The sequence below is a fragment of the Archocentrus centrarchus genome, chromosome 6 (genome assembly GCF_007364275.1).
Source record: "Archocentrus centrarchus isolate MPI-CPG fArcCen1 chromosome 6, fArcCen1, whole genome shotgun sequence".
NCBI lineage: Eukaryota > Metazoa > Chordata > Actinopteri > Cichliformes > Cichlidae > Archocentrus > Archocentrus centrarchus.
In genome coordinates, this window is record NC_044351.1 from 24365672 (window position 1) to 24385735 (window position 20064).

General features: G+C 42.0%; 1 protein-coding gene across 2 annotated transcripts; it reads left to right on the forward strand.

Moving 5' to 3' along the window:
- Nucleotides 1-78: 78 nt before the first annotated feature.
- Nucleotides 79-20031, forward strand: eea1 (early endosome antigen 1). 2 transcript variants are annotated; one of them, XM_030731767.1, is made up of 30 exons: nucleotides 79-218; nucleotides 3540-3617; nucleotides 3733-3845; nucleotides 3955-4009; nucleotides 4099-4164; nucleotides 4269-4299; nucleotides 4373-4477; nucleotides 4690-4811; nucleotides 6985-7140; nucleotides 7953-7967; nucleotides 8202-8318; nucleotides 9595-9933; nucleotides 10345-10494; nucleotides 10870-10989; nucleotides 11323-11526; nucleotides 11640-11840; nucleotides 11999-12112; nucleotides 12293-12448; nucleotides 12575-12714; nucleotides 12897-13227; nucleotides 13305-13406; nucleotides 13489-13683; nucleotides 13848-14030; nucleotides 14211-14396; nucleotides 14471-14602; nucleotides 15056-15241; nucleotides 15324-15562; nucleotides 17028-17148; nucleotides 17275-17373; nucleotides 17476-20031. In XM_030731767.1, the coding sequence occupies exons 1-30, from the start codon at nucleotides 195-197 to the stop codon at nucleotides 17596-17598; spliced, it is 4203 nt and encodes a 1400-aa protein (XP_030587627.1). In that variant the 5' UTR covers nucleotides 79-194; the 3' UTR covers nucleotides 17599-20031. The 2 variants fall into 2 exon arrangements, with proteins under 2 accessions (XP_030587627.1, XP_030587628.1); XM_030731768.1 differs by lacking the exon at nucleotides 7953-7967.
- Nucleotides 20032-20064: the final 33 nt, after the last annotated feature.

Sequence of the window (20064 nt, forward strand, 5' to 3'; positions counted from 1 at the left end):
AGCATGACGGCGCTTGTGTATAATCCTGAATATCACCAGGTTGTGTATTCTCCTGCTGAGCCATCCTCTCCACGACCCGCCCATCCGCCACTGCTGTTCCCTGAGTCCGGTCAGGTGTTCGCTGTTCACAGACGTAAACTTGGCGTTTTGAAAACGGACAGGATTTCTTGACGGGACAAAACACAATCGAGGCCATGCTCAGACGGATACTTCAAATGGTAAGCTAATGGGGCGACAAAGCCAACATCAGGATCGCTTTTTGTTTGGTCAACGGGAGCAGTTTTCCTCAGAAGACACAGGCCTATCCATGTCTGGCTTCGTGGTGGGGGGCGCATGTTTTGAAACAAGATGTAGTGCTGATGGGCGGGGCTTTACTTTTAGCTAATGGGAACTCCTCGGCTGAAAAAGTTCCTGCAGGTCGGAGTGAATATATCGAACGCTCCTTGTGTTGGTTTGACATGGCTAACTATTAAATGCTAACTTGAATAAAATGAGCATGTTACAGTGAACGGGAGTGAAACTAGTCCCTTAGGATTGTAATGTAGTTAAATTTTACACATCTAAAGGGTTCATTAAGGTACAGTTTTATCAGCTAACACGTTTAGTCACTGAAGCAGTTTCTATTCATACTTTCCGTTAGCTAGCTATGTTACAGGAGTAGGTTAATTCATCGTCTGCTCGTCACATGCTAATGCTGACGTTAGCTACCGACTAGTGTAGGGAAGTGTTGTCAGCTGGCTGCCCGCAACGTAGAAACACGTGTTTTAACCAAGTAAACATCCCAGTGTTAATGCTGGCATGGTTAATTAAACTGCCCACTTGTCCTTAAAGTTAATAGTGGCCGTAAATGAGCAGAGGTCAGCTACTTAGCTAGCTTCTTAGAAGACTACATTTACCGCAAGGCAACGCTCCCCGCATTAATTTGTATACATTAAAGGGATCCTGATAAAAAAGGAAAAATATTTTCCCATTCAGTTTTTATTTAGGTCGGGTCTTGTCGGACGATTTTTAAAACAATTATTACTGTGTTGCTCCGTCTGATTTGTAGCTTTGTAATCATTAACAGTGAAGCTGCAAGGAGCAGAGGTAGTGAAGGCAGACGAGTTAAAAACCTGGGGTTAGCCATCCAAAGCAACACAAAGTACACGAGAGGTTAAGAAGAAAGTGCTGGCGGGGTGGGGTGGGTGGAGACATTTGTGACCGAATATTAGCCGCAAGAGTGAAAGGAAAAGTTTACAAGATGGTAGTGAGACCTGCTTTGATGTATAGTTTAGAGACAGTAAGACAGGAGGCAGAGCTGGAGTTAAAGATGTTAGGATTTTTGTTGGGAGTGACCAGAATGGATGACGTTAGAAATTAGTGTATCAGAGGGACACCTCAGGTTGAACAGTTTGGAGACAAAGTTAGAGAGGCAAGGCTGAAATTATTTGGATATGTGCAGATGAGGGATAGTGGATATATTGGACGAAGGCTGTAGAATAGGGAGCTGGCAGGCAGGAATAGAAGACCATGGAAAAGATTCATGGATGTAGTGAACGCGGACATGCAGAAGGTTGGTGTGGCAGAGGAGGATGCTAGGGATAGGGTGAGATGGAGGCTTTAAAGGGAGCAGTTGAAAGAAGTTCAGGAAGCAGCTTTGTAACCATCAAAACCTTGTCGCTGTTAATGTGGCTTAAGGGAGACGTACCCTGTTTAGAGATGGTGCATCCTTTGCATCTCATCCCTCTATATGAAAAAAGTTGTTTTTGAACCACTGATTTATACTGTGATCAGACACTTGCGTCATTTTATGGGTTCAAATGCTTATCAGGGTGTAACTACAAGATACTGATTGTGTTTCATTTTATTACTTTGGCATGTCATGGCTACGATCCCACCTTTGACCATTAGGAGATTTCAACAGGTTTTAAAGTCTGTTTAAAAGTGCAGTAAGAAGACAAATATTAGACCTTCAGTCTGTTTCTAAACGGTATAATAATAATCCTGTGGGCCAGTGGCAAACAACCTATGCATATATGTTGTTTGTTGAACTAGGGTCAAAGGTTGTTCCATGATACAAACCTTCAGGTTTTTTGTTTTTTTGTTTTTTTTGTCAGCCTTCAAACAAGCTCAACAATTTGTCTTTGCTGAATGCACAACTTGCACAAACACAAATTTTGACCTCTTTGATTCATACACCTGCCCAAATAAATCCTATTTGTCAAAGACAACCTGTGGCATACCTACCTAATGTGTTTGTTTTTCAGGCCAATGAGCTAAACCCTTGCACATGTCCACATAATATTTGAAGGGCTACAATAATGCACACTTAAGCTTAAATCCTGTCCAGTTAATTATAGCACGGCATTTTAAAATTACATGTCTAATATTTAACAGGCACATTGACCTAGATTCTTGTGTTCAGATGCAAGGTCTTAACTGCTTGTTAGTCACTATTTTTGACTTTATAAAAAAAAAAATTTCATGAAGTCAAAGAAAATTTGTAAAACATAGACATGGTTGTTGACATGTAAAGTCAGGTCAAGGATGCAAGAAATTTACCTTTGCAGTGAAAATCCCTAAGATATGGGCAGCACGGTGGAGCAGTGGTTAGCACTGCTGCCTCACAGATAGAATAACATCTGAAAGGTCTGGGTTCGATTCCACCTTGGCCCAGGCCTCTCTCTCTCTCTGTGTGGAGTTTGCATGTTCTCCCCGTGCTTGCGTGGGTTTCCTCCGGGTACTCCGGTTTCCTCCCACATTCCAAAGACACGCACTTACTGGGGTTAGGTTAATTGGCTACTCTAAATTGCCCATAGGTGTGAATGAGAGTGTGAAAGTGAGTGTGAAAGGTTGTTCGTCTTTCTGTGTTGGCCCTGTGACAGGCTGACGACCTGTTCAGGGTGTACCCTGCCTCTCGCCCTATGACAGCTGGGATAGGCTCCAGCCCCCCCGCGACCCTGAACAGGATAAGCGGAAGCTTATGGATTGAGGGATTGAGGGCAGCACCCTCAAAACTGAATCTGTGATGGGGGCATAACCACACCAACCTTACTGCTAAGCATGGTGGTGGCAGCATGATGCTGTGCGAAATGCTGCTTCACAGGAAGCATTGACAGGGAAAAATCAATCCTGGAGACATTTTTCCGGTTGCAAGGCAACATTATTTTCTAGCCAGATTGCAAATAAAAGTCACAGTTACTCAGAAACGGTTTAAAAAACAACAATGTTGGATGGAGAATGTTGAACTTGATCTGGCAGAAGTGTCCTTTTGACATGGTGTCTGAGACTTTAGGTCCTCTAATATGAGTTGTGAGCTGAAACACTCTACATAGACAGGTATGTGCCTTTTTCAGATATTATTTACTACAGGTGTGTAAACATTTCAGATGAAGAGAAACAGGAGTCACCTCAGTCATATTTTAAACCTTAAAACAAAGGATGTTAATACTTATAACAACATGATTTGAATACATTTACAAAAATAGACTTTTAACTTTGTTACTTTGAGGTATTGGATGCAGAGCTTCAACATAAAGGTCTTATTTTCTATTCTCCAGACTCCTGGGAAGGGAGGGTCCCAGAATGCAGAGTCAGAGCAGCCCAGCACAGATCTTAACCACGATCAGACATCTGAGGTAACGTGGATGCTTTGCTTTTCTTAGCTAAGAACCTCTAGTTTGTTTTTGTTTTCTTTCCTTTTAACCTGTAGAACTGAAGCTGCTTTCTCTGATGACATGCTTCTGTATGCAGGGCTTCATCTGTCCTCAGTGCATGAAGTCTCACAACTCTGCAGAGGAGCTGTTCAAGCACTATGAGCTGTTCCATGACACCGGAGACCTCCCTGCCCATGTGGCCCCCACTAGGTGAGATTGTTATAAGTGTCTGATTGCAGCAGTGAGGCTGACATCACTGCACATGTGACTGTATTTTATTTAGTGTATTCTTTGTAAACATGGTTTTTCTGTTCTTTAGGGAAGACCTTACAATGCTGCGGCAAGAGGTCCAGGACCTGCACGCTTCTCTTAAGGTATAGAGGCATTTGAACTGTCACTGTTAGCGAGAGTTGTAAATGATTATGCAGAGACTTGATTTGGGGGTCTGTTTTCTTTTGTTTAGGAGGAAAGATGGTTCTCTGGAGAGCTAAAAAAGGAGTTAGACAAAGTCCAAGGACAGCTGAAGCAAGTAAATCCCTCAAGATTTTTTAACGTGTTATAGTGAAGAGGTGACTTTGTGAATATAAAACATGATGCTAATGCAGTGTTTCTCTCCTTTGCTCACAACCACAGAACGATGGGCAGATGAGCACAGAGGATTCAGGTAGGGGACTTTAAAGTGCATGTCTAACTGGATAGCATATCATCAGTCGCTAATATGTCATGCTGTTTTTCAGTCCTTGAAAAGAAGTTGAATGAAGCTGAGACAGAGAAGTTCAACATCAAACAGATGAAAGACTTGTTTGAGCAGAAGGCTGCACAGCTGGCCACAGAGATAGTAGGTTAGTGTTTGGCTGGGAAACTGGGAGGCCTGTGTCTGTGGGTCTGCATTTTACAAACTCAAGTGCTCTTCTACTAAAGCACTGTTGTCCTCAATCCATTGGCTTTGTTCAGAAGTTCATGTTTCTTTTGATCATGATCATTAATGTAGTCGTTTTGATTTGGATGTCATTAAATTGTATGTTGTTTGTTTTTTCATTGTTGAATCTGACAGATTTGAAGTCCCGTTATGATGAAGAGAAAAGTCTCAGGGAGGCTGCTGACCAGAGGCTAGCCAAATTGAATGAACAGCTGCAGGAAGCAAAGCAGGACAACGAGAGACTCCAAACAGAGCTGGTACAACAACGCACACTTGTCATTTAATCTGTTCTCAATAGTAAATGTTTTCTTCAGAGTTTGACCTTAACAGTGAATTCAATAGGACTCTGAGCTATGTGGCTGAAGGATCAGCACAGATTCTATCCACGTTTGTCAAAGAAATGTAAAAACAAATGTAATCTTAAAAAAGTTTCATCAGATTAAGCACACTGTCCTGTGCCATCTGGTCTGTACTAGTCCTAACTGTTCCAAGTGGTTTAAAGAAACTTCATCCAAAAATGCAGTTAGGGCAATAAGTATTCCCAAACTAAAAAAAAAAAATCAAACTAAGCAGGTGAAAGATCTGGAGTTGATTTTAAGCATTGATCTTAGATTTTGTAGCTTTTCACAGGAACTTTCAGTATTTTGGTGCAAGTCTAGGAGGCCATCATTAAGCTGAAAAACAAAAACATTATAATGAAGTGGCCAAATCAACAATCTTGAACATTCTTGAAAGACCACAGAAGACAGCTAAAGTGGATGATTGCAATTTTTTTTTTTTAGTTAAGAAAAACCCTTCACAACATCTAACCAAGTCAAAAACATTCTCGAGGAGGTAGGCGTATCATTGCCAGAGTCTACAATCAAGAGACGCCTTCATGAATGTAAATACAGAGTGTTTACAACAAGGTGCAAATCACTGGTTACACTAAAGAACAGGAATGCTAAATTAGACTGCACCATTCTGAAATAAATCTTTAGACAAATGAAACCAGATGAGAAGAGAAAAGTATGGAGAATGATGAATACATCTCATGATCTGAAGCAAAACACATTGTCTGTCAAACATAGTGGACGCAGTGTTATGGTATGTATGGCTGCCAGTGGAACTGGGTCACTAGTGTTTATTGATGATGTAAGTGCTGATAGACGTAGCAGGATGAATTGTGAAGTGTACAGGGCTAGACTTTTTTCAGCCAAATGCTGCAAAACTGATCAGACACACAGCGTAGATGGATAATGACCCAAAGCATGCTGCCAAAGCAACCCAAGAGTTTCTTAAAGCAAAGAAATGGGCTGTTCTTCAATAGCAAATTCAGTGACCTGGTCTTAGCCCAACAGAGCATGCTTTTCAGTTACTAAATACAAAACTGAAGGCAGAGAGATCCACAAACGAGCATTAACTAAAGGTGAAGGTGTAGTAAAGTCCAGAAGGAGCATCTCAGTGGAAGAAACACAGCATTCGGTGATGTGCGTGGGTTCTAGCCTTCATCCAAGTATTAAAAACAATCCTTAGTGTAATTCCTAAAAAAACAAACATATCTGAAAGTGCAGATATTAAAGCTGAAAGTCTTCACTTCAATCACATCTTGATTGTTTGATTTAAAAACCACTGTGGCGGTATACAGAGGTAAAATTACAAAAATTGGATCACTGTCCAAATACCGTATTTTCCGGACTATAGAGCGCACCATACTATAAGCCGCACCTACAAATTTTTTGGAAAAAACTGGAAACGTACATATATAAGCCGCACCGGGCTATAAGCCGCTGGTATCTCCGCCGCTCTCGGTTTTCCACAATTACTCGGCACTCAGCAGAGGGGGACAGACAACCCCAAATTTGAGTTATAACAAGTCAATTCACCATTGATTCATTCACGCCGAGCTTACGTGCAGCGGCTCTATTTCCCTCCTGTAGTGCCAGGTCGATAGCCCTCAACTTAAAAGCGGCATCATAGGAAGTTCTTTTTGTGGTTTCCATGATGAGGGAGTTTGAAAAAAATCTCTTTTGTGCCTGCTGCTAGCACTTGTTGGCGCTTTCTTCTTTGATTTCCAACTTTGACGTCCCATGATTCATATCCTGCTAAAGAGCCCCCTGGTGGTTAAAGAAAAATCCACAGAAACGCCGCACCGGGCTATAAGCCGCATGGTTCAAAACGTGGGAAAAAAGTAGCGGCTTATAGTCCGAAAAATACGGTACTTAAAAATCCTAAACCTTCTGTGCTGTAGATGAATTACTCTTGGATTTATTAAAGGCAGAACATCATACTGATGCTATTTTGAGGTGTGCACGCTTGGTGACTTTCATATACACCCATTTCTATGGACACAGAGTTTTGATATACCTCAGAACCATAAAGATCTTCTGTTGGACTGGTTGCCACCTAGTCCCTCCTTTTTTAACACACTATTGTTGCTCTGCTCCATAGCTGCAGCGACCAGGCATTGAAGATGTAGAGGTTCTGCAGAAGGAGCTGGTACAGGTGCAGACACTGATGGACCGCATGACCCGTGAGAGAGAGGAAGAGTCAGAGCGCCTCAAAAACCATTACGAGCAACTGCAGGCTAATTACACTACCTCAGAGGTTAGCAGGACAAAATACCTGACATGTTTCATAATAAGCCATCATTCTCTCACCTTGAATTTTGTCCTACCACAAGCACATAAACATGATCATTTTCATGGTCTATGTAAATATTGGAAACAGTTTAATGTGATTCCTATTTTGCTCATCTTTTGCTCCGTTCACAATCTCAACTTTCAGCTAAAGACAAAATAGTTTTGAAATAAGTTATGAAAAAGTTATGATCTTCTGTAGCTGGATCATACCAGATGTCTTTGTACCTAATTCAGCCTTTAATTAATGCATGGTGAATAATTCAGCCTTATTTCCTGCATTCTGATCCCAGAAGGAGAGGAGTATTTTTAGAGGTCTATAAGGCAGCCTCAGGCCCTGAACATCTCCTTCTGCAATTTATCTTAAAGACCTGCTCATATTTTTACACCCTGAAAAAGGACATTCTGGGAATATTTCGAGGTCTGGATTTTGATTATATAATAGCTCTCAGATCTAATTGACGAGCAGTGTTAAGAGTTTGTCAGCTTTCTGAAACTGTCGTCCTAACTGTTTGATTGGGGTTTTGGTTTTTTAGGACGTTTTCAATTTTAATTCAACATATTAAACCTGGTTTTGTGCAAAATATTCTGCTAAATCTTGAAGTGACGGGAATCATGAAGTGGAATAAAAATTGATTTGTTATTCTGTCAGCTTAGCAGCTCTGTGTCGGTGCTTGCTGTTGTTTTGTGACTCACTTTTGTCCCTGTGTCTCCTTTCCCTTTCCTCCTCCTTCTGCTTCTCACACACTGTACCCCTCTGCAACACTCACAATACTCAAGATTCGTAAACTGGAGGTAAACAAGTCGGCCCCAAATTTAGTTAAATTTTTTTGTTTTTCTGAAATTTCTTTATTTTTAACAGTGTGTGACCTTATTTTTAGTCTTTATTGGGTTTTGTGCAAGTGAAGCCTGGTTGTTTCTAGTTTATGTTTTCTTTTATGTCAGTCTTTTCCGTACTGCTTCTGTTTCTTCAATATACATTAAATGCCTTTGAGAAAGCATCTAACGTGTCTTTGTATTGTACTGCAGATGACTATATCCCAACTAAAGGCAGAGCTGGAGAAGGGTCCTCAGGAAGCCGCTGTCTACACGCAGCAAATCCACGAGTTGCAGAGCAATTTGAATAACCTGCAGCAGCAAAGTCAGGTAACACCACTCCAGAACCAAACAACTACAGCTGTTGTAGCCATTCTTGAAGAATTACTACAGATGCAAACATGTCTACCCGGACATCTGTTGCACTGTAAGAATGTGTAGGATTTACTTTTCTCACACTAACATTACTGAGCCTCATCAGCTGCTCCTCGAGTACAAAGCAGGCACCTCAGTTTGTAAACCTTCCTCTGTTGCCCAGCATCAGGTCCCACCACAATGCCCTGCTGTCACCAACTGTCTTTGACAACCCAGACATGTTGACAAAATTTACACGCAGCACTATAATTAAACCAGCAACGCACTGCAGGCTGTATCACTGGGGGTGAAATACAATCACAGGTAATGGCACTGGTGCAACAGGACCTGGGAAATGTAGCGAGAGATTCAATTCTCAACAACAGCCTTCCAGCCCTCTGGTAAGAAGGGGATTAGAGAAGTGGATCTCCAGCACGTTGCCCCTGCCCTGTGCTTCTCCTCACAACAGGACACCTGAGACCTGATACAGATATTTATCTCATGAGAAGGGAAAAAGGGTGAGCAGATGGTGAGAGACAGAGGATCAGGACTAAGGATGGACAGGGAACAGCCAAGGGTTTAACTGGTCTGCAGCTCTGGGATTAGAAAGGAGAGGCACAACCTGCTGAGAGAGGAGAAAAGCAAAAATATATGAGAAGGAAGGGAATAAATAAAAGAAGAGGGAAGGAGCTAAAAGGATTTTGGTGATCTTGTTGTGTTTGCTTGCAGGGGTTTCTTGGATGTCTTTGAAATCCAGGTGTCCTGTCACCGTGCCCTGGTTAACGGCATGCTTCACTATTAACAACATTTTGTTCTTTGTCACCCTCTTGCCAAGTTTACAGCCTGTGCAAGTGCTGTGCAGCTGTGTGTTGTGAACCATCCTCTAGAAATGGCATACCACACTTTATTCTTGACTCTTGACAGGCCACTGTTCTTTTCCATTGCTGGTATCACATGAGGTGGTGGTGCTGGGGGCGTGTTCATAATGTGGTGCAGCTCCTATCATGCTAACAGTTTTTATTTAGAAAGACAAATGGTTCATGTTCCACTGTGACTTAATTAGCGACGCTAACATTATCAGTCTTTTTGATGAGACCCTGCTCCTCCAAGAAATACCACACGACAATAATTTTTACTTGCCATTGTTTTGTCATTCACAAATTTGCTCCTTGGCTAGTAATCTGACTTCACCACCAAACATATTGGTAAACATTGCGTAACTGATTGATGTTATCTTCTGCTGTACTCGCAGAGCCTGTCTGAAAAGCTTGCACGCAAGGAGAAGGAGTATCAAGAACAGGAGGAGCATCTGGGAGCTGAGAAAACTGCCAAGAAGGAAGTCCAAGAAAACCTGAGGGAGAGGGAATTAGAAGTACAAGAGCTGCAGGCTCGGGCCACAGGGGCTGAGGCGTCCCTGCACAAGGCCCAGACGGAGCTTACAGAGAGGGGTGAGGAGGTGGCAAAGTTGAAGAGTGAGATTGCAGAGATGGAGGTGAAGCATGCAGAACTAAAAGTTGAGAGGAAACAGTTGGAACAGCAGAGGGAAGAAAAGGAAAGCCAAGGTGCTCAGCAGCAGACTGAGATCAGTCAGGTGAGTAAGGCAGGCAAAGAACCCACAAGTACCTATGTATGTAAAATAAAAATCAGTTATTAAACACAGTTGAAGAGCAAAACATCAGAGGCTCATGAAAATTTGTTTTTGCATATACCGGTAATGATTTTATGACATTTAAGAGAGGATTATTTCTCAAAGGGAATCATTGGGTTTCTCTCTAAAACATTATCTCAACATGAAGTGCCTTGAGATGACTGTTGTTGGAAGTTGGTATAAAAAAAAAATTACATTGAATATAATTTATTATTGACAACACAGTTACACACAAAGTCATAAAATAGGTGCATTGGGAAGCTGAATAAAATCTAAGTAGCTGTGGTATTTCTTGCCTTTGGACATCCTTTGTTCTCAATTTTACTCTTCACTGTCATCTCTGCGTTTTTCTAGCTGCACAATAAACTGTTGGAGGCAGAGCGGCAGCTGGGTGAGTTGCAAGGTCGACTTAAAGAACAGAGGCAGCTGTCAGGGGAGAAACTCAAGGACCGCGAGCAACAAGCAGCCGACCTGCAGCTCAAACTCTCCCGTGCAGAGGAACAGGTGGGCGTCTGCTGAAGCTTTAACGATTTCTGCAGAGAAAATGAAGTTAATGAGAAAGAGCCAACATTAGAATATCCATGGATAGATTTTTGGGCACTGCAGAAGAGTCAGATATATTTTTGATTTGTTTATTTGACTAAAATTGAGAAACACTCTGGTTAAAGCACAAAGGACTCAATGATGGACAGAACAAAATATCTTAAAAAAAAAAAAAAACACACACACACAATTCCAGGTAAAAGACTTAAAAAGCTGCTTTATAATTTAGAATACTGTGAAAATGGTTATGAAATTTACTTAATATTGGGTGTGTGGGCAAAAAAAAGAGGGGGAAAGGAATCAAATGAGTAATCATAATCCTGTGTTTTGCCTCAGTTGAAAGAGAGTGCCAGTAAGAGCACGGACCTGCAGCACCAGCTGGAGAAAGCCAAGCAACAGCACCAGGAGCTGCAGGCACTGCAGCAAAACACTAACGGCAAACTCCGTGAGGCGCAGGTATTATTCACCTGTAAACTCTCACATCTTAGGCATTTATTATAATATCAGTAAGCATAAAGCATAAAGAGAGAACCGCTTGATTTATTTTGAGTTTTTAACTGAAATGAAATGGAGCATAATTTCATCATGCACCATCATGCATTTACCTCATCACGGTGGCATAAGATTATGTGCAGAAAAATTACACTCATATTGTTGCACACTGTGCTCTGCTTAATCCCATTCACTGTTTCCCCATGTGTATGCACATCATAACCCCAATGTGATCATGCATTTAAATTTTTAAAAATGACCAAAATACTAAATGTAATCTTGTTTGTCATGCTTTAGAATGACCTGGAGCAGGTGTTGCGTCAGATTGGAGATAAAGACCAGAAGATCCAGAACCTGGAAGCTTTGCTTCAAAAGAGTAAAGACACAGTGAGCCAGCTGGAAGCCGAGAGGGAGGACTTGTGTGCCAAGATCCAGGCTGGGGAAGGAGAGACCGCTGTGCTTAACCAGCTTAAAGAGAAAAACCATGCACTACAAGAACAGGTTGATACACATATACACACTTAGAGTTTGTCTCACCTCACTTCTGTAGCTGCTGTGTAGAAGAAAAATTAGCATTAGTTTATAACTTTTTTTTTCATGTGTGGGATTTAAAGGTAACACAGTTGACAGACAAGCTTAAGAACCAATCAGAGAGCAACAAGCAAGCACAGGATAATCTACACAAGCAGGTCCAGGAGCAGAAGACTCTGCTGCGCTCAGCCCAGGACCGAGCTCATACCCTGGAGATTTCAGTTACTGAACTCACCACCCAGCTCACAGAGAGCAAGGAAAAAGTGGCCCAGCTGGATGCCCAGGTAAGCCTCTAATAGCCATGTCTTGCTATAACATGTTGATCATGACATAGATGTGTTGAAGATGTGTAGCTGAAGTGATCCAAACACACTACGTTGCTGTACAGATTTTATTTTTTAATAGTGAGAATAACAGCTTTTCTTGGTCTGTTTTTCTTCAGCTGAAGGCAAAGACAGAGCTGTTGCTCTCTGCAGAGGCAGCTAAGGCTGCACAGAAAGCAAACCTAGAGAACAGCCTGGAGTCTGCCCAACATGCCCTACAGGACAAGCAGCAGGTTAGCTTCCTCTCTGTGCCACTGGCGTTAAAATTTGGCTAAGGCACCCCACTGCTTCCCTTGTAATGCGACGCATTTCTTTCCTTCCACTCTTTGACTTTGTGCTGTTTCCATCTGTTCCACTTCTGCTCACCTTTTTTATTGCTGTTGTCCTTCACCCTGCCTTGCTATGTTGTGTAGGAGCTGAATAAAGTTCAGAAGAACCTGGAGGATCATGCCCAAAGGCTCAAAGAGAGACAAGAGCAGTGCGCACAGCTCGAAAGCAGTCTGAAGGAATGCAAAGACAAGCTACTGGCTTCAGAACAGCGGATAGAGCAGTTGGAGGGGTTCAATAAGGTCTGTGTTAAGTTCTTGATTGACTAGATTGAATATATAGAATCATTTTTGGCCTGAACTGCTTCTAACACCTAGAACATGCATTGGTGTATTTTGATAAGTAAAAACGGTGCTTTATTCTGACAGAAATTGGAGTCGCAGGTAGGGGAGGTGCAGTCTGCACGAGACCAGGGGCAGCAGGAGCTGCAGAAGCTGCAGACGGAAAGTTCAGAAGTTAAAAAGAAAGCCAAAGAGCTACAACGCTCACTCGAAACTGAGAAAGCGGGGTGAGAGAACATACAGTTTGTTTTTTTGTTTGTTTGTTTTGATACATTTTTTTAGGAGATATTTATCAGTAACTGCCTTTTATTGAATTAAAAACCACATGCTGAGATTTAGTTTAGTTTTCTAGCTGTGTGTTTTATTGAATAACCTCCTAACAGAAAATAAATGTCTTTCCTCTGCCAAGGGCTACAACTCTGCAGGAGGAGTTAAAGAAAAAGGCAGGTACATTGAGTGAAGTCCAGCAGAAGCTAGCACAGTCTGAGCAGGAGATTACTACTTTGAAGGCAAACCTGGAAAAGGTGACCCAAGAGGGAAAAGCTCAGCATGCAGAGCTGGATAGAAAAGCTCAGAGTCTGGCAGCAGAGCTACAAAAGGCCCAACAGGAAAAAGAGGCTCAAAGGAAGGAGCTTGCAGCTACTCAGGAGAGTCTCGGAAAGGCTAATAAGGCACTGAAAGAAAGTCAGAGTCAACTGGACACTGAGAGGAAAAACCATAAATCAGCTATAGAGGAGAAGGTAGGTTTGGTTAATGTGCAGCCTGTGATAAATTTTAGGAAACAGCCATTACTCAACATGAACCCATCTTTCCCTAGGAAAAATCAAATGAAAAAGTAAGACAGGAGCTTCTGAAAAATAATGAGTCCACCACTAAGGCAATGAAAGAATCCAAAGAACAGCTGGAGCAGATTAGAGAGGTAAGCCTCTAAAAAAAATGGACCAGATATTGTTGCCTTTAAAATCCAACACCTAAACATCTGTTGTTTCTAAAAATGTCAGGCAGAGAAAAAGTTGAAAGTGCAGCTGACCTCATTAGAACAGCAGCACACAAAGACTCAGGAGACACTGAGGGAAAAGGAGAAAGAGCTGGAGAATCTGCGGACACAACTAAAGACGACCCAGGGATCTTTGGAAGAGGAGATTAAGAAACTGAAGGGCCAAGTGACACAGCTACAGGAAACTGGTGTCAAGAAAGTAAGTAGCATTTTTAAACTAACAAAAGAGACATGCATTGTGTACCTCCTCACCTGCCTTAGCTGTGGTCCGATGCAGTGTGTGTCTGAAACACATCATTCCCAGCAGGTGGCCAATCCATCATTATCTGTGTATGAAGTTGTAACTTTAACTCTTATCTCCAGGCAGAAGAGGAAAGTAAGCTGAGAGCACAGGTGTTGGGACTCAGCCAGGAGCTGACCTCTGAGAAGAGCCGAGCAGCAGAGCTGCAGAAGGCCTTGGAGCAAAGCAAGGAAAACATCACTAAACTTCAGTCTGACTTTTATGGAAAAGAGTCTGAGGTTTCTGCCTTGCGTCAAGACCTCAAGGTACAGTAATGCATGCAAGTTATGTTGACAGTGAAATCACAGGCAGTCACAGAGAGGCTGTGATAGAAGGCAGTTTTACCCCATTTTCAGCCACAGATTAAAAATATTTGACTGTTATTAATGATTTTTGCAGAAATCCAGAGTGATACTAAGTGACTTTCAAACTTCTTCTGAGTGTAGGCATCAGAGGAGAAACTGAGCATGACTCAGGAGGAGCTGGCTGCTAATCGAACCCATCAGACAGGCTTAGAGGCCCAGATCCAGGACTTGAAAACAGGCCGGAGCTCACTGGAGCAGGAGCTCGCCAAACGGGACGAGAAGCTCCAACAGCAGGAGCAAACCCTGAAGGAATTGCAGAAGCAAAAGGTTTAAGAAACTATTAACACATAAATATTCACAGTTATCAATTAATATATTCTAAACCGTGCCAACTGATTCAGGGTCAAGTTAAGGAGGAGCTGCAGAAGGAGAAGAGCGCCATGGAAGAGCTGAACAAAGCAAAGAGCCTCCTGGAGAAGAACAACAGCAGACTGACTTCAGAGTTAAAAGCGCTAACAGAGAAGAGCGAGAAGGTGAGTCATGTTTCCTAACAAGCAACATGCTTCTTACAACAGCAGTGCCTTAAGATTTAAGATAGAAGAGAGAACTATATCTCAGAGAAATTCTTAGTGTTCCAAGTTTCAGACAATCTGCTAATGTAGACACTGACTAACATTTTATGTCCTGTACCGATTCATAACATACTGGTGCTTCTCATGCTTGTGTGTTATGTTATGCAGCAAGGCTGCATTCTTGAAACTGAACTCGTTTGAGTCAGCAGTTTGACATCCGCCTGATTTTTTTTTTTTTTTTGGTTCTTCAAAGCTGTTTGTGTGTCTGAAGTTATCCAAGCCATACCTGCTCAAGCCTTTTATAGTTCAACCCCTTCTGTGATCTTCTTTTCACAAATGAGTTACTGTTTCTTTTGTCGCAGAAACATTAATAACCAAATATTGTGTAACATTTACACATTTATTGCTTCTCAGGAGCTCGGTGAACTCCAGGAAGCCAAACAGCTGTTGATCCAGCAGAAACTTGAGCTGCAGGCTCAGGTGGAGGCAGCTCAGGGTGCTCTGAAGCAGGAGCAGAAAGAGCACCAGGCCACCAAGCACAGCAGGAGTGAGAGAGAGGAGCAGCTTCTCGCTCAAATCAGGGATGTCCAGGATCATCTGGTAGGCTTCTCAAATCCCAAGAAATATTAGAAGCTTTGCTTCTGATTCCTTTTTCTGACATGGCCAATTGTTCCATCAAAAGGCAGCAGAGAAGAAGGCAAGAGAAGAGCAGGTGAAGCGTGGGGAGGAGACAGAAGCTAAGATGGGTTTACAGGTGACAGCTCTGAATGAGAACGTGGCCACGTTGAAGAGGGAATGGCAGGGGAGCCAGCGGAGAGTCGGAGAACTCGAGAAACAGACAGATGAGCTGAGAGGAGAAATCGCTGTGCTGGAGGCCACCGTGCAGAACAACCAGGATGAGCGACGGGCTCTTTTGGAAAGGTAAGTTGATATTACTTCCCTTTGACATTTACACTTTAAGAAACATGCTATAAGCCCTGAAAGGATTATAAAATATGCTTGAATGTCTTGGAAAATTTGCTGCTTTTAAAAAGATAAGGAAGTTAAATTATACATTGCCACATTTTTGACTGCACACACACTTTTCACAGGATTTTATTACTCAGGTATTCAGTTCTTTGTCCACAAGTTTCAATTTAGTAATTTAGACTTAATTTTATATATATATATACACACACACACACACACATATAAATCATTTTATTGTGCATAACAAATCATAATTACATTGGAATTTCTGTAAAGGAAAAAAGAAAATCAGTGTCAAATTAATGCAGCACAACATCCACACAGTTTTAAAAAGCAGAACATGGAGGGCTGAAGCAGATAAATGGACAGAATAAATAGCAGTCAGCAGGTGCAAGTCTAAATATATTCGTTTTCTATAATCTATTACAGACACAGTAAGTTAAGTTACTCATTGTGTCTGTAATACATTCATTTAAAAGTTCAGTAACTGCGCGTATAAGACTTCTGCTTCAACATCATCTCCTCCAGCTGCTGTACATTACTCTCTGTGTTCAGCATCATTTGGATCAGTTCTTTGAAGTCCTTCTTTGAGCACTTGTGTGTTCACATTTGTAATGTTCTGTTATGTCAAAACTCACTTTCAGCTTGGATTTCACTTTGGGGAAGAAGGCAAAGTAGCGATGGAGCCAAATCTGGGGCAGATAATAAGCAGAGATTGTGCTGGTGTGGCCAAAATGGCACAGTTTGAAATCACTGAGTGGCAGCGTGATGGCACGTCCAACATTTCAGTTCATTTCCACCAAGTGTCTTCCCTCAAACACATCAGGAGTTTACCTTTTAAGTCTTGGTTGACAGCCTGCCCCTGGTGGGCATATTCATGATGCACAAGCCTGTGAATGTTGAGGTCAGAGGTTTATTGTGAAAGTGCACTCAGCAGGAGTGTTGGAAGCATTACATGGCTGACAACATTAAAGTGGATATCCACCCAATTTGAATCCCTTTTTTATAGTCAGACAGCTTGTGTTTGTTATATTGCCCACAAATCAATTTCAGGGTGAAAATGTGGTTAGAAAAACTGAAAGATTGTTGAGCTAAACTGAATAAAGCTCCTTGGTTCCACACAATGGAGGGCTGAGATGCCTCAAGTCAAATACTGTAGCTGTCAGAGCGGTGTCAAAGTCATCAGAGTTCTGTTTTGTATTCCTCAGCTTGCAATAGCACCATTGATGATTTAGAAATGAAAACATGTAATGGGCCCATCAGGAGCCAAATGTTAAACTTAGTTTATAATGGAAATGTTTGAATTCCCTCGATGATAACCAGTTGCACACTAAAGTGATGGTAGTAGTGTTAGGAAATTCTCTTGAACCTTTAAATTAGATGACGTCATCGTCGGTGCTCTGTGGTTGTGTTTCAGGTGTGTGAAGGGTGAAGGCGAGATAGAGAAACTGCAGGCCAAAGTGGTGGAGCTCCGGAGGAAACTGGATGACACGACAGCTGCCATGCAGGAGCTCGGCAGAGAGAACCAGTCGCTTCAGGTCAGCCACAAAACTCTGAAGGATAATGGCAGTTGTACAGTAAAGACAAAAAATGAAAAACAAGCATTACCATACAGATAAAGTTAGATGTTCTTCGTTTGTAACCACTGCCATTGATGCCTTTAGATCAAGCAGTCACAGAGTCTGACTAGAAAGTGGGCTGAGGATCACGAAGTGCAGAACTGCATGGCCTGTGGGAAAGGCTTCACTGTCACAGTCAGGAAGGTGGGTATGCCTTTTTGTTTTTATGCATAAGAGAGCACATTGATTGTCTCCTTTGAGTCGTTCCTACCCTGAACCCCCTCTCCTTTTTCTCTGAATATCCAGCACCACTGCAGACATTGTGGAAACATTTTCTGTGCGGAGTGTTCATCAAAGAACGCCCTCACTCCTTCCTCTAAAAAGCCAGTACGGGTGTGTGAGACGTGCTACGAGGAGCTCCAAGGCTGATTTTTTTTTTTTTTTTTTTTCTCTCTCCCATTTCTTTAACCCTGCTTACCCACCCTTTAACACCCCTTTATCCCCTCCCCCATCCTTTCTATTCCAATGGGCAGAAGAAGGCATGTCTTTGTCATTTTTAATGTGCACTATAAAGGACAGACCCAGTGCAAAGACTCTCACCTGCATGTGACCTCTGGCGCTGGTGTTGAGGGAAATGAGGAAAGGGATTTGTGGAGGAGATGCCAGTCGAGTGATAGGTCAGGGTAGGACTTGTTGGGATTGTCTGTATCTGTTTTTGTGCCTTTGCTACTCCTGTGGACTGCCAGAGAGCGGAGACAGTGAAAATCAAAACACCAACCATTTCTTTAAGTTCGCATCCCACTGGTAGTTATAAGGCATACATTGTGAAATGTTTGGCATAAGACACTGCAAAAGTGAGCATTGTAAAAGTGATGTTGAAATCTGCCATACAAAGGTAAATGCAGTTAACTAGTATTTTCTTATGTCAACATAGCCCTGCATCAGTCTCATCACAAAGAAGTGTGGATTCAGATTGTGTAGCAAGAAAGCTATAAAAACCCAAGTAATTAAAGATGTACCGAATTAGTTTTTTAACTGTCAGCAGTTTGTTTGGCCACAAAACAAGGCTTTAAATCCCTGTCGGTTAATCAGTCTTGTACGGGATTTCAGTTATCTTTAAAGAAAAGATTTTACATCGCCATAAACAGCATTAGATTATTGTCCATAACACTGTGCAGTGCATGGAAGTTATCATCTCAAGGTTCAAACGTCCTTCTCGGAATTTTAAATGTTAAAAAGAAAATCTTCCTCGAATGCATCAATCGACTTTTGCACCAGCGCGTTTCTATAAAGCACTTCAGATCAGTTACTGCGCGTTGCCTTTGTGCGGCAGTGTTTGTGATTCTCTTAAAATTAATGTATTCATGACCAAAGAATGTTTGCAGCAGGAATACAGCCGAGGTGAAAGCCCTGACTTTGTTTCATATTTCAGTATTTTTCCGTGTACCACCATTTTCAGGTCGCAGGGTTGCATATTTTTTTATCTTGAAAACAGCATGTGTGGCGATCGAAGAGGCTTTTTATGTACAGTTTTTTTTTTTTTTTCTCCTGTGCCACATTTCTTTTAACATATTATTTTCTTCAAATCGTGGTGCTTTCTGCAGACTTGAAGGTGCCTGCATGTTAATGTTTTTTTTTCCCCTGCTGCTCTACACTCTACTCAGCACCACTGACTGCTGCTGGAGCTGTGTGTTTGTTTGTATGTTTGTCCCTGCTTTCAAGCAATATCTGTGGAGGGGTGTGTGTGTGTGTGTGTGTGTGTGTGTGTGTGTGTGTGAGTGTGTGTGAAGTTGCTGTAACAGAGTGTGTATTTTAGTGTTTAGCCCTGCTGTGTATGCTGAGATGCACTGTATGAATGTCAGCTGCTCAGAATCTCAGCTTCTCTCCGGCATGTTGCTCGGGGACTTCAGTGCTGCTTTCGGGAGCAGCGGTTACTGACGGTTCTCCGTCCGACGTGCCTGCCGCTGAGAACGATGTCAAAGTTAATTCCTGCTTTGTTTAATTTATAATTGTTGATAGATTCTGGTAAGATCTCTTGTGCAGTTGTCAGTAGACTGGAGCAGGTCACGATGTAACAAACAGCTTGCTTCAGGCTCACGACATTCATTTTTCATGTCTGTACGCTCATTACAAAAGAATGTCAGTCTCAATTGCCATCTCTCAAAAACACCCGTCTTTTTGCATCACATCGGTTTTGTTATGTCTACCTCAGATTGGCCCAGGAAAAGCACTATTTCTAAATGATAGACATCACAAATGTTGTATCTCTGCCTGTATTCGATGAAGGATTTGTGACTACTGTAGTGTACAGACCCTAAACTCTACAGAGATGATTTGCACCTTATCGTATTCTGGGCTTGTCCATGAGAGCTCAGCTACAAACATAGGACCACCAACTTTATACAGGCTTCAGCATTTCTAGCACCCTTGTACTCAACTGCTCATTAATACTAAGGCTGTCATCTTTGTAAATGTTTGTAATGAAAGAGAAAAATAAAATCTATATAACACTCGTGGGTGTAGAAACACAATAACAGTGAAACTGTGTGGATTCATCAGTGTCTTACTCATTTTTACAAAATGGCTCCACAGATGTGAAGACACTGAATTGTGGCTTGCTTTGTGTTGCTCCCAGTTATCATGCATGATGACTCTACTGGCCTGTGGCTCACATGTTTCTCCAATGTTTAGTCATCATATTTGGTGGTTGTGAAGGTGTGCCTTCATGCAAACATCCTGCACGTCACTGCTTATTGTTAGCAGCGTCGGCGTGACTTTGGCTCACCTGAGCTGGATGAGAAAGTGATTTATGTTCACATGCACCAGTTGATTTTCTAATTGTCATGGCAAACAAATAAAAACCTGCAGTATGTTTGTATCTTCTTGTGTCGTGTT